This window comes from Dreissena polymorpha, chromosome 8 (assembly GCF_020536995.1).
Source record: "Dreissena polymorpha isolate Duluth1 chromosome 8, UMN_Dpol_1.0, whole genome shotgun sequence".
Classification (NCBI taxonomy): domain Eukaryota; kingdom Metazoa; phylum Mollusca; class Bivalvia; order Myida; family Dreissenidae; genus Dreissena; species Dreissena polymorpha.
This window is the reverse complement of record NC_068362.1, coordinates 83,106,039-83,121,386: the sequence shown is the minus strand read 5'-3', so window position 1 is coordinate 83,121,386 and position 15,348 is coordinate 83,106,039. Positions and strand designations below refer to the sequence as shown.

General features: G+C 36.3%; 1 protein-coding gene across 1 annotated transcript; it reads left to right on the top strand.

Moving 5' to 3' along the window:
• Positions 1-8,103: 8,103 nt before the first annotated feature.
• On the top strand, positions 8,104-12,361 carry LOC127842606 (uncharacterized). The gene is made up of 3 exons (XM_052372196.1): positions 8,104-8,498; positions 8,858-9,052; positions 11,952-12,361. The coding sequence occupies exons 1-3, from the start codon at positions 8,136-8,138 to the stop codon at positions 12,339-12,341; spliced, it is 948 nt and encodes a 315-aa protein (XP_052228156.1). The 5' UTR covers positions 8,104-8,135; the 3' UTR covers positions 12,342-12,361.
• Positions 12,362-15,348: the final 2,987 nt, after the last annotated feature.

Below are 15,348 nucleotides of genomic sequence, written 5' to 3'. Positions count from 1 at the left end.
AGTAATTTAATATACCAGTCGTGATATTTTAATCAATAAAAACTAATAATTGTAAAATAATACGGTATTTTACAACTTTTCTTTTCTTCGTCGTCGAGGTTGACATTCCCTTAAATTGGTAATTATTTTATGAGACGATCAATAACCTTCGTTTATTATTAATTTTATTACGACTAAAATTATTTATGATACTAAGTAAACATATAAAGTAAGTTTTAACATTTTCATATAATTATGTACACAATAAAGAAGTTATCTATGAATATTTGTAACAACAAATCCGTATATATTCGCCGTTCCACGACAAAGCCTGTTCAAGTGACATCGTTGGTTGATGTTAAGAAACTCAAACGTATTAAATTGTGCACATGCACCTATATTGTGTTACATACATACATACATGGGGCAGCCCAGATGGGACCCATTTGGAGCCCGGTTGCACTCCCCATCTGGTTCCCATGTTGGCAGCCCACATGGGACCCATATAGGTGCCCACATTGGACCCATATGGGTCCCATATAGCTTATTAGCTGGAATAATTTGTTATCACATTGAATCAGGTGCACACTTCAGTAATAACACGATTGCATGTGATTTTGTGTTGGAAAGGACAATTAAGAATAACAATTTAAAAAAAACAAGTGTGTGTAGACAGAAAGGTAAATAGGAGTTGTAATAACGGATGAAAAATGACACAACGAATCCTTTGCTGAAAAAGACAAGTTACAGGCAAGAAACATATCTTTGTTGGAGATAACAAAGGTTGAAAAAAGTAATTTGTTTTCTCTTTGATTCAAGTTACTTTAAGGTACGCAATTTGTTATCTCGTTGAATCAGGTACACACTTTAAGAATAAAACATTGGAATGTGATTTTGTGTTGGAAGGAAAATAAGAAAAGTACAAAAACACGAAAAACAAAAACAAACAACAACAACAACAAAAACAACTTCCCTCTTAAAAAAGGCACCGGCAATAAATCTTTTATTGAGAAATAGTGCTGTATCTGTAGAAGAAGAAACAAATCACTGAAATCAGTTTTACCAACAAGGCACACTAAGCAACAGAATGCAATAAAAAGTAAATTATAATGTAAAACGATGCAAACAAAGTACATGTAAATATGTTTACATGCAAAAGGCCAATGGAGTGCACTCATTCTTATCATGTATATACTGTTTGAATTATAATCGAGAGGATGTTTATCTGGCATGGTTTAGAACAAATAATATATATATATATATTAATTACTCGTTTGCCAGGGTCAGGCTCTTGGATCTTTAATACAACAAAACACGTGACTGTGTCTAATAAACTGTTTCAGTAAATGTTTTAAATTTATTATTTATTTGCGGTATCATTTGATGCTGGTGTCACTAAATAACAAGAAATATCTTTAAAAAACAGATATACGGCGTTGATTGTGGTTAGATTTTGTGAAATGTAAAGAGTTCAATGAATGAGATCAAGGATAGCGTATGTCTTTTTCTGTGCAGTTCTTAGCTGCATCACACGCAGCACGGGATGTTACTCGGAGTTTTCGCGGCTTATTTTACATTATTACATATTGCTGGTAATAAACCTATAGATACAAAACAGAAAACCAAAAGAAGAATGGAAATGAAATTAAAACATATGAGTCAACCGGCCACACGCGAAGTATCCGTACATATTTTAAATATTTATACGCGCGTTCTTCGAACAAACCTGTTTTAGTGGTTTTGATTCGATTATTAACAGTATCGAGAATCATCGCGCTCATGCTTAATACATTAGTCAATATGGTGGAATAATTCTTGTTAAATTAATCAAAAATAATATTTATCATGGTATTGTTGAAAACACATTAAGAATTTATTATTGACATACCATAATTATATCGCTGAATATCTTCATTTAACATATTTCTGGTCTAAAGAAAATTCCAGTTCACCTAGTTCACGCGATAGCGTCTATATTATATAACAATTATTTTACTGGCCGCGAACTCAGGTCAGCACATAAGGTAGTCGTGAAGACGCAGCGATGACCTGTAAATAAACTCTGACATTCACACACACTGGCCGCGAACTGACCCTGATACCTCGCGGGTTGAAATGCAATGCATTAAAGTGAGGCCACGCTTCCACTGCTCTTTATACTTTTACATGTTAACATGTTGACAGGAATATGGAAGTATGTACTAAATATGAGAACATAGCGTTTAAGTACAAACGCTCTTGCGCTGTCACTGTCAATCCTCTGAAAATAAAAGGTGCACGCAAAAACTGTATTGATTTCGAGAGTTGAGTGTAAAACTGTTCTATCTATTAAGCCTTTTCATTAGAGATACAATTGTTTCATGCAGTTAAACAGTGTTTCAAAGACGCGGACATGTTTCCAATGTTCTGGTGGTATAGTCAAATCAGCCAATGAAATAAATGAAGTGTATTCATTCGTGATTAGCCGCGGGAAAATGTATTTGAATTTTATTGGACACTTACACAGGTCAGGTAAGGTCAAAAGTGACGTTGAACAGCTACGCCGAAAATAGGTAAGGTAACTAATGATATTCCAATTAATCTCATTCAACTTCTGTGACACATGGACACCATTGCATCCACCTACTGTAGAACGAACTGGCATGCTGCTTGAATCGCTTGGTTGGTGGGTTGGAGATCTCATGATAACTGGCAACGTCTTAGACATTTCACTATTTATATGACAGCGACGAATCATTAGTAGTCCTAACCAGGAAATTCGTAAATGCAAATTTCACAGCACAGACACTGATTGGTCGTTTCTTAGATGTTATCATTCTGTCATGCACAAAAACTAAATAAAAAGTGTGTTGAAGGTATATTCAGTAAATGTCAAAGGTGAAAATTTTAAAAGATGTTGATTTATAGTCGCCGTTAAAAAAATAGTGTAAATATATTTTAAGTGGGCGGGAGCAATCAAATGTGACGTTTGACGACAATTTATTGTAATTACCCAGAAATTCCTAAATTACGCACTTGCTCAACAGGCATCAGTTTATGTTTCTATTTAAAACACCACTGAAACAGTCGTAAAACATTGAATTTAAACACACAAACACATTGAGCATACCTTAAATTTCTCTTCCTCTACACATAACGGGAAAAATCGATCATTATTGACCATTTCTAGTGAACAAACACCATAATTGACCATATAAACGACCCATAAATCGTTCACACGTCTTGTGTAAGCCCCTATCATGTGTATATAGGCAATAATTTGACTTAAGGTAGTGCACCTCTAATGATTTCCCGCGATTTCTTCGAAGGTTGAAGAGCCTACTATTAGGTGCCGTAGCCTAGTGGTTAAGAAATCTTTTGGGATATTCCCGCGCAGGTTCGAATCCTGCCGACGACGTATACTTTTTTGCGACGCGTTTTATTTATTTTCTAACGTAATTTGATTTGATATGGCATATAAGCTATATTTATTGTTAAATATGTTGCAATTTTTATGCACATTTTTCAATTATTAAAATTAAAACAACGTTATGGCGAAATTGGGTGATTTACTGTTGAAAATACGAACCATGCATGTTGCATTTTTATTTTTATTTCAAAAAGTAAACGGTAAATCTGTCTAGTTCTTGGTATTTTTGCTGTATATAGTGTTTCTATAAAAACCAAGTTTAAAATATGACTTAAATGATACTATTTTGAATTTTATGACACTTTGTTTTTAACCGACCCAATTTTTACTTGGCTGAAATCACTTACATTTCATGGTGCTCTTCCATAGATAAAAAATTGTAAAAAATAAATGTTTGTAAAAGAATACTTATTTCATCTTGTTTAAACTTTAAACACCTTTACAGCATCTGTACACACCAACTGCATGCCCATATTTGGAAATTTGAATGAATTATGGAACTTTTATATACCCCAGGGGTGAAAATAAACTGGACAAAAGCCGAGCGTGGGGGGGTTTTGAAAAAATCGGTATATTTTTTTAAAAAGCATGGAAAGCCTACCTACAAATTTACATGTAGTTCAGTGAAATGATGCTGATTAAGAAAATAATTAATTAGATTATATTTGGATATGTGCCTATTAGAGGTGCACTACCTTAAACCGATAGCAAGTAAATCAATACATATACAGTCTAACCTGTCAATAAAAACCATTTAAGAGATTTGGTCGTTGTGGTCTTTGTTCACATGTGGTCTTTATTCGCAGGATCGATTGATACTTTGCAAAATATGCTAGTAGGATTTTAACAGGTACCATATCTATGTATGTGCTCTATTGTTTAAATGGTTGAATACTAATGCATGTATAATGTCACAAAGGATTGAAAACATAGTTTTGATTTTATATTTATCATTTCAATTTCCTTATGTTTTTTTAATTTATTTCATTAATCATATCATGTATAAATAACTATTGACATACGTGACTATGTACCTGAACTGACAAATTCCGTATCGATAATCTTTGCACGTCTTATCACGGAGAAATTTAAGAAAGGAATGACAATCAAAATGTATGTTTGTAATTGGCATTGTAATTGTAACGAAACCGTAAATTTCCTTAATGAGTTGATGAAAGCCGCAAACTTTTGTTTGATTATTTTTTTCAATAAGAACATTAATCACGAGTCACTAAAATATGAAGGCAGCTTCTTGCACTTTCGACAAACTGATAAATGCATAAAAGAAGCAGGTGGCTACCAATTAGCAATGTGTGTTAAGTAAACAAACAACTGCTATCGAGTGCAGTAAACTTTCACTTGCCAATATCTCCATAGCGACCGACGAGTCTACTGGTTAGATGTTTATCACGTGACTGTCACAGCTTTGATATCGTCCTGTGCAGTGAATCGTAACCATCTCACGCGTGCATGCGTAAACTGAAGCTTACTGGGTTTAAAGTGTTTTAAATTAAATTTAAATTGTTTGGGGGAGCATAAAAACACAACAAGTGTATTAAATGTGCATTTAATGCGTATTACAACAATGTCTCGTGTATACGTATGCCTATTTATGAGCATTAAACTTAATATGGTTTACTTGCGGTATAGATTTTATATTGCTATTAAGTCAAAGTAGAGCTCGCCATGCAGTTCGATGTATTTTTTAATTAAACACAATATGTCACGTTGGAATAAGACAACAATCTTGTAAAAATGTTTTAAAAGAAATAATCTTATATATTGTTTTACTTATTATCCGTATGAATTGTGACGAATTATTAGTAAAATAGACTCTTAAATGTACAATACGATTTTAAATTATTATGGATGTGTAATTTTATTTTTATTATCCTAAAAAATTAAACACTGTCTATGTGTGCATGAACACTGCTTAAAAACAAAGTCAGAATGATCAATCATTCATTTACTGTTGATGACAATGTCATCGAAAAGGGTTCATTGTACATTCAATATAGAAATAATATAACAACAATACGTTCAGAGCATGAAATGAACAGTTGTGTTTGAGAAAATTCCCAATATTATGCCCATTCCAAATGTGACGTCTTAATCCTAAATCACAAAAGCATAGTTATCATTATTTTTGGAGTTAAATGACACGAAATGAAATGACATCAGTCTTTCACTAGTCTGTTATAATAAAATTCACATGTTTAAGGGACCATACACGTAATAATCTGGGATTAGTAGTTCACTCGAACATGAAGAGAAATACACAATTAAACATTTATGCAGTTCAAGGACTGCAAATATCATGTGTCAAAAAATAATTCTTGAAGCAACCTTATATTATATAATGCTGAAATTGACAATCCTTTAACGTAATGAATAAAATAATTACATTTTACAAATAAATGATAATGCTATGTAAACGATTATTAATGTTGCATTAATTAATAGCATAATAATACACAGTATGTTTATTTATGTCAAACTTTTCACGTTCGTTGTGTGTGTTTTTTTCAACAAAATACACTGATTTTTTTAAAACAAACAAAATACATTAATAATGTTATTAATAATCAACCCAGTCATTTATTTTTTCGAGCCAAAAAAGGGTACAGGGCTCGCGCTGTCGTTCGCCACTTGAGCCATTTGCGAAAATATTGAGAATTTGGCTGAAGAAAAATCCGATTTGCGAAAATGCTAAAATCTCGTAAAATTTCATTGAAAACCGCCGCCATTTTAATCCGAAACTGGTTTTCTTTATTTTTCTCTTTGTTTCAATGAAAGTATTCGCAATTTGAACAGTGAACGAAAACCGGTCTGCACCTGTATCGAGACATCGCTTGACCTTATTGTTATTGAAGTGCACATGGTAGCTGGCCAATCAAAACTGAGTTCGCTTACACATGAAATGACCTTGTTGAATGAAACGTAAAAATGGGTGGAGCTTTGAATACACAGTTAATATTGTCGTCTGCAAACAAAATAGCGGCTGGTCGCAAATGTCGTATTATAAGATTAAAAATGAAAATAAGCTTGACCATAAATTAATTATTTCCAAGCTGACTATCGATCTAAATTAAAGAGTGATAATTAAATAATTAGTTCTGTGTCGTTGATGTTACAACTTTCTGCCGATGAATAGGTGATTATTAATTAATTTGATCGTTTTACTCACACACTATGCTAACTAACAGCGGCGTATTTTAATCAAAGGAAAACGTAAAAAACACGCGCGGTTTAATTGCAATTAAAGTTTAATTAAAGTTACGAATTTGTAACACATAGGAACAGTAATTCATACCGTCTTCAAAATTTGGAACATCTCATGAAAATCTCAATTGAAGGAAAAGACTGCAAAGATGTTGACTTTAAAGTGATCTACAAACTGTGAGCTTGTAAAAAACAGCGCAGAATAATAATGAAATAATAATGATACATGTCATGACTTTGTTCTCTGTGTATAGCAGGATTTGTTTGCAATGTATTTTGTGAAAGAAATGTATGCTTGTATTTTACATGCCATTCATCATGTTGTTAAAAATGTGCTGTATGAAAATATCTCTATAACTATGAAAATTGTGATGTGATGTATATTATGATATGTGACATGTGCTTGTATATATTGTTATTTTAAACAAACTATACCCGGTATAGATAATCTGTCATCTCAGGTCCTCTAAGCAAGTACTGCTCATGATAGTCTGCAGTGATCAGATTCTGCATTGTCTGTGTTCACATCTCTTGCTCAAAATGAATAATTACTACCGGTATTTTACATTGCGAAATGTGATGAATCGATTTTCACTTTTGTTTTGGATAATTTTGTAAAAAACTTAAATTTATTTTCAAAAGTGTTCAAGTATGAGGTAACATGATATTTAAAAAGTATGTAAATTGTATTAAAGGTCAAAGTGCAAAACAAATGAAACATCGTCAGTGCTCCTTTCATCCAAATTTCGGCAGAACGATCAGCGCTTGTTCAATGTGTTTTAATATATACTGTCTACCACTAATCACGTTGTCATTAAGAAAATGTTATTAATGGCGCATGATGTATGTAGAGAAGGTTTATGCGAAGTTGTATTCAAATTAAAGCAATTATTGAATATTACTATGTAAAGAATAGTCTTTGTTTTATGAATACGGGTACTTAGTTAAGTGCCGTTGAAAAACGGTATAGTAAGGACAGCAAGGCAAAGGCGGTATAACTCAAGTTCACGCCCAGAGGTTATTTGTCAAGTTATGCCCTATGGTTTATTTTTTTCAAGTTTATGCCGTTTGGGGTATATGTCAAGTTTATTGCCTAGGGTTATTTGTCAAGTTTATGTCATAGGGGCCATACGTCAAGTTTGTGCCGTAGGGTTATACGTCAAGTTTATGCCCTAGGTGATATTTGTCAAGTGTATGCTATAGGGACCATATGTCAAGTTTATGCCGTAGGGTATTTGTCAAGTTTATGCCCTAGTTGCCATAAGTCAAGTTTATGCCATAGGGACCATATGTCAAGTTTATGCCGTATGGGGTAATTATCAAGTTAATGTTTTAAAGGGGAATAGGTAAAGTTTATGCCATAGGGACTACTACTCAAGTCTATGCCCTATGAGATATAAGTCATTTTTATACAAAGTCTCTAGTTTACCTTTGTTTTCATTATTTTAGCTTCACCGCCGGCATGAGGTTTTCAAAACAGAGTTATCTGATTGGTTCAGCTGTACTGATATCAATTGTGTACATCATGTACAAATACCAGACGCAACCAATCACTGCCGCGAATGTTTGCACGCAAGACCCACTAGTCCATCAAAAGTCGCCGAATCTCCAGGGCTCATTTTCAGCGGAACGGCGTTCGGCGGTCCACGAACAGAGCTTTCAACCCATGGTAATTCCTCGAGAGAGAAACGCGTCTTTTGATTATAAGGCCGCTATGCAGGCGCTTAACGAGGCCAAGGTTAGTCATGATGACCCGCGATTGATTCGGCTGATTCGGGATTACTACATTGAGCCTCCGTCTCTGGAGCCATACAATCTTACTAAGCCGGAAAGGCTTGACCCTTCAAGCGGACAGGCGCCTTTCATCGACAGCAGGCTCAATTTTATGGTACATTTGGTATTGTATATATTGCAAAATCATTAATATTCGTTGGACATTAATTTTCGTTGATATCGTTGGATGACTGATCAATGAAGGTTACACAAACACATCGGAAAATGACAGAAGTGTGATTTTTCCAAATTCAGAAATACACGAAATTACATGTACACGATAAAAACATATGATTTTACAGCATCTATCGAATATTGGTCTGGAATACCATAAGTCAAATTAGCAATTAGATTAACTAATTTATGCTCAGTTATATCTAACTGTTGAACAATTTTCGTGATTTCTGTCTGAGTGCCATGCATTTCATTGAATATGGCCCTTTTTGTCGATTCTTGTATTGTGTACTTTTCTAGGAGGGAGGTTTCTACGTTGAATGTGGAGCTTTAGATGGCGAGGAAAGCTCAAACACTCTGTTCTTCGAAAAGGTCCGCAAATGGAACGGACTGTTGATTGAGGCCGATCCATCAAACTACCAGGATATGAAGTCCAAACATCGAAAAGCTTTCACTATCAATGCCTGCCTGTGTATTCAACCCTACCCGACCATGGTATGTTTTTCAAAGGCGTTCACTGTAAGTTTACATTAAGTCCAACATCGGACGGCTTTTACTGCCAATGCCTGCTTGAGTCCTCATTGCTACCCGACCATGGTTAGTTTACATGAAGTCCAACATCTAAAAGCTTTCACTACCAATGCCTGCTTGAGTCCTCATTGCTATCCGGCCATGGTCGGTTTACATGAAGTCCAACATCTAAAAGCTTTCACTACCAATGCCTGCTTGAGTCCTCTTTGCTATCCGGTCATGGTTGGTTTACATGAAGTCCAACATCTAAAAGCTTTCACTATCAATGCCAGCCTGAGTCCTCATGCTATCCGGCCATGGTCGGTTTACCTGAAGTCCAACATCTAAAAGCTTTCACTACCAATGCCTGCTTGAGTCCTCATTGCTATCCAGCCATGGTCGGTTTACCTGAAGTCCAACATCTAAAAGCTTTCACTACCAATGCCTGCTTGAGTCCTCTTTGCTATCCAGCCATGGTCGGTTTACCTGAAGTCCAACATCTAAAAGCTTTCACTACCAATGCCTGCTTGAGTCCTCATTGCTATCCGGCCATGGTCGGATTACCTGAAGTCCAACATATAAAAGCTTTCACTATCAATGCCTGATTGAGTCCTCATCCCTACCCGGCCATGGTAAGTTTACCTGAAGACCAACATCTAAAAGCTTTCACTACCAATGCCTGCTTGAGTCCTAATTGCTATCCGGCCATGGTCGGATTACCTGAAGTCCAACATCTAAAAGCTTTCACTATCAATGCCTGCTTTATTCCTCATTGCTATCCGGCCATGGTCGGTTTACCTGAAGTCCAACATCTAAAAGCTTTCACTACCAATGCCTGATTGAGTCCTCATCCCTACCCGGCCATGGTAAGTTTACCTGAAGTCCGACATCTAAAAGCTTTCACTACCAATGCCTGCTTGAGTCCTCATTGCTATCCGGCCATGGTAAGTTTACCTGAAGTCCAACATTTAAAAGCTTTCACTATCAATGCCAGCCTGAGTCCTCATTGCTATCCGGCCATGGTCGGATTACCTTAAGTCCAACATCTAAAAGCTTTCACTATCAATGCCAGCCTGAGTCCTCATTGCTATCCGGCCATGGTCGGTTTACCTGAAGTCCAACATCTAAAAGCTTTCACTATCAATGCCTGCATGAGTCCTCATTGCTATCCGGCCATGGTCGGTTTACCTTAAGTCAAACATCTAAAAGCTTTCACTATTAATACATGCTTGAATCCCCATCCCTACTCAGCCATGGTAAGTTTTCATGAAGTCCAACATCGAAATGCTTTCACAATCAATGCCTGCTTCAGTCCTCATCCTTACCCAACCATGGTAAGTTTACCTGAAGTCCGATCACTTTCACTATCAATGCCAGCCTGAGTCCTCATTGCTATCCGGCAATGGTCGGTTTACCTGAAGTCCAACATCTAAAAGCTTTCACTATCAATGCCTGCCTGAGTCCTCATTGCTATCCGGCCATGGTCGGTTTACCTGAAGTCCAACATCTAAAAGCTTTCACTATCAATGCCAGCCTGAGTCCTCATTGCTATCCGGCCATGGTCGGTTTGCCTGAAGTCCGACATCTAAAAGCTTTCACTATCAATGCCAGCCTGAGTCCTCATTGCTATCCGGCCATGGTCGGTTTACCTGAAGTTCAACATCTAAAAGCTTTCACTATCAATGCCAGCCTGAGTCCTTATTGCTATCCGGCCATGGTCGGTTTACCTGAAGTCCAACATCTTAAAGCTTTCACTATCAATGTCAGCCTGAGTCCTCATTGCTATCCGGCCATGGTCGGTTTACCTGAAGTCCAACATCTTAAAGCTTTCACTATCAATGCCTGCCTGAGTCCTCATTGCTATCCGGCCATGGTCGGTTTACCTGAAGTCCGACATCTAAAAGCTTTCACTATTAATACATGCTTGAATCCTCATCCCTACTCAGCCATGGTAAGTTTTCATGAAGTCCAACATCGAAATGCTTTCACTATCAATGCCTGCTTCAGTCCTCATCCCTACCCAACCATGGTAAGTTTACCTGAAGTCCAATCACTTTCACTTTCACTATTAATACCTTCTTGTCTGTAGTCCTATCCGGCCATGGAAAGGTACCTGAAGCTCAACATCGAATGCTTTAATTATCAATGGCTGCTTGAATCTTCAGCCCTTTCCAGCGATGGTAAGTTCACCACAGTGCAAACAGCGAATGTATTTCACTATCACTGACTGCTTGAATCTTCCGCTCTACACGGTCATGGTATGTTAACCTGAATCCCAACATCAAAATGCTTTCACTATCACTTACTGCTTTAATGTTCAGCCTTACCCGACCTTGATAAGTTTACTAGAGTACAAACATCGAAAGGCTTTCATTTCCAATGGTTGTTTGAATCTTCAGCCCTACCCGACGATTGTAATTTAACCAGGACAAACATTTTAGCCGCGCTCTGTAATAACAGTGCTTAATACATGTGCGTAAAGTTTTGTCACAGATTAGTCTGTGCATTCCATACAAGCTATCATGAACGACCCACTCCTCTTATATTGTATTTTCGTTTAAAAGAAGTCTCTAAACGAAAATCAAGGTTAGACGGAAAGTGTTATTAGGCATGGCGGTCACCGTAGCGTAGTGGTGTCCTACTAGTGACCGGGAGGTCACGGGTTCGATCTCCACGTTGAGAGCGTTCTTTAGATCTCCCCCATAGACCACCTACTACTGGTACTAGTCCTAGGAAATGGACCCAAGAGCATTTGAAATAAGCAGTTAGTACTTTTTTTAAAAAGAAATCGATCTAAAATGAATGGGTTTAAACTCAACATGCACTAAGCAGTGTTTTCAACTTAAAATAATGATTTTACAGACTAGCCTTTCATCTATAACAGGCGAAGTTCCAGAAAGCGTTAAACATGGGCCGCATTGTAGACAACAGCGAAGCGAAAGCGTGGGTCGTTGCAAATAGGATGAAGCCGGACGAAGTATCCGTCCAGTGCTTCCCATTGTACTCATTGTTGCTAGCGATGAACCAGCTCGAGGTGGATTTCTTCAGCCTCGATGTCGAGGGGGACGAACTTCGCGTTTTGCAGACAATCCCTTTCGATAAGGTTGACATAAAAATGATGACGATCGAATACATACATACAGTGGGAAAAGAAAGAGGTCTTAAAAATTTCGTGGAACCAAAGGGCTACGATAGCATTCTGCAGATGTCGCGATGGGATTGGGGTGTTAATGACATCATTGTTAGAAAGAAGGGCCTTAAGCATTGGCCTTAAAGGTTGGGGTGTTATGGGGAGAAGGGGGCTTTATGGCTTGATATTTTGTTTTGGGTCGGGGGCTCGGGTGTTATTCAGCGGGAAGGGACCGGTTTGTTATTTTCGGAGTGGCATTAGTAAGAAGGGTCTTCATCATTAAGGTTAGGTTATTGGTTTGTGTTATGTCTTACAACTCATTTTTTGGATTTTTTATGGTGTAGGGTCAGTGATTAAATAAAGTAATTGTTCTGCATTAATTGGAATGGGAAGGGGTAAGTGATTGATCTGCAGAGCCAGACACAATCATCAGCTTCATGAAAGGTCGTAGGAAACTAGATTGGTTGGGAGGAGTTTATGGGTCAATAATAAAAGAAAGTCTATGCCCTGGTGATTAATGTTTATATTCTAACCGTAGTATGAATCGTGGGGACAAAATATTACATTCTTAATGTTGTACAAATTGTTCGTGTGACTCAACCATGTATTCTTCGTGTAGTATGCATCGTTGAGACAAAATATTCCATTCTTAATATTGTACAAATTGTTGATGTGACTCAACCTTCCATTCTTAATGAAGTATACATCGTGGGACAAAATATTCCATGCTTAATGTTGTACAAATTGTTGGTATGACTCAACCTTTCTTCATTCTTAATGCAGTATACATCGTGGGGACAAAATATTCCATTCTTAATGTTGTATAAATTGTTGATGTGACTCAATCTTTCATTCGTAATGTATTATGCATCGCGGGGACTAAATATTCCATTCTCAATGTTTTACAAATTGTCGAGACTCATCATTTTATTCTGAATGTTGTATTTAGTGCTGTGGTGACTCAATTTTCCAGTCTAAATGTTGTACTTATTTGTGGTCACTCAACATGCAACCCCATTCTTTATGTTGTTTTTAATGTGGGAACTCAACATTCCATTTTTAATGTTCTACTACTTTCTGTGGTGACTCAACATTCCATTTCTAATGTTGTATATTGTATTAATTGCTGTAGATATAAGTGCCATACGTTCTTAGAAACATAAACCCTGTATATTATGTAATCATTTATGCCGATCATGCATTATGCCATTCATGTGACTTTTTTTATAAAGTAGGCACTTAATTGTATTTGGCTGAAACTGGTTTGAGGGTAAAGGTTTCCTCAAGATATGTGCATAGTGGATCCTCTTGCATTTAAGTGTGCTTGCAACATTTGCACGAATTGTTTTTTGTATATTCAGTAAAGGTCTGTTCATTCGTGTGTTTTTTTAAAGAAGTTTCTTTATGATTGAATTTAAATACAGTGTGTTTATGATTGTATTTCCGTGTAATGTGTTTATGATTGTATTAGAAAAAAGTTTGTTTATGATTGCATTTGAATACAGTGTTTTTTATTGTGGTTGAATACAGTGTGTTTATTATTGTTGCTAAAGCAAGTAAAACATTTCAATAAGAGTAACATTGTTGGTGCTGTTAATTATAATGCAAATGCTTGGGCCAAAATGGTTTTATCATAAGATTGCAAAATTGATTATTCTTCCATGCCAGAGTTAACAAAAAGAACTTATTTTGGATACATAGGTTGTGAATGTATTTTTAGTGATTATTTACAGCACAAGTTGAATAAATACTGAAATATAATATTGCATATTGACATAATGTTAGTGGAATTCATTCTTCTTAGATGCGATATATCTAGCAAAATGTTTCACTTTTGAATGCATCTAGTACAGGATTATAAATACGGTAATCTGGTTCAGGAATATACAGTCATAGCGTGAAATCTGTTCAAGATTTCAAAACAGGTTAATATGATGCAATATGTGCTCGTCTGTTAATTTTTTTGAAATGTGTCCGCTCCATTGCACACAAGTTGTGTATGTTTTACACATTTTACAAAACTGTTTGTCCAATCTATGTCCCTTAGAGTATCCTGTACAAAATCCTGTTCACCTAGCTCTAAAACTAAACGTCATATCCCTTAGGGCCTTAAATAATACTGACTGTTAGGCTAATGGCGGAAGCCAACGCCTTTAGACCAGTTGATGGTTATTCTTTACAACTGTATCTGATTTATCACTTGTCGGCACAGTTTGGATGCGCATTACTAAAACCGGGAATCGTTCTTAATTAAATTGAGTTGTCTAGAGTATGACCAAAGAACTTCTAGCATACCATTAAGAACATGGACATAAAAGTTCATGAAGCCACGATCCCAAGATGGCGAGAGTCAGACAAACATCACAATCATTTCAAAAGGACCTTAGATCCCATCCTAAACCTCCATGTGCCTAATATGTTTCTGCTAAATAAAATTGTATATCTTGATATATGTGGTGTTCTGAATTAATATGTCGGGCAGCTCAAAATATAATAAATATTGGTAGACCACACGTGACCCACATAGGACCGAGAGCAGCCATTTGGTACCCACATGAAGCCCATATAGGACCCATATTGGTGGTGACCATATTGTTCCAAGTTGCAAAGCCCATCTGGAATCTATATACCTTGTTTGCTTGAATACTACTCAACTCCATACATGATAAACCAGATGGTGACGTCAATGTGTTAAAAATAAGACCGATGTGTCCATAACGGAACTCAACGTTCAAACTATGATATGATCGCCCTAGCGCTTTCATAATTACCCTTTGCATCGTTCGCAAGATATATATCTTCTTCGTTGACTGTAGGCTAAATGTCCGATTTTCTTTTTAAATTACGTCTACCCAAAAGCAATCTAACAGTTAACTATTATAGGTGAAAATCAAAGTCCTCCTATACCATTAGAACAAATATCCATAGATTTTCTACTAGACGAAGGTACATGTTTTCCTTACATGGCCAACATGCAACCTCTAAGGAAGTTTAATATCAAACCATGAGAACAACCCTTCCTAATCAAGCAGAAACCTTTAATATAGAGACCTCCGCTTAAATAGGTATAATTTGTAACATACTTGAAAAGAGAATAAAATATGGAAAACAACCTTTCTTTATATGGCAGTAGGTAACGCGCTATCTTCTT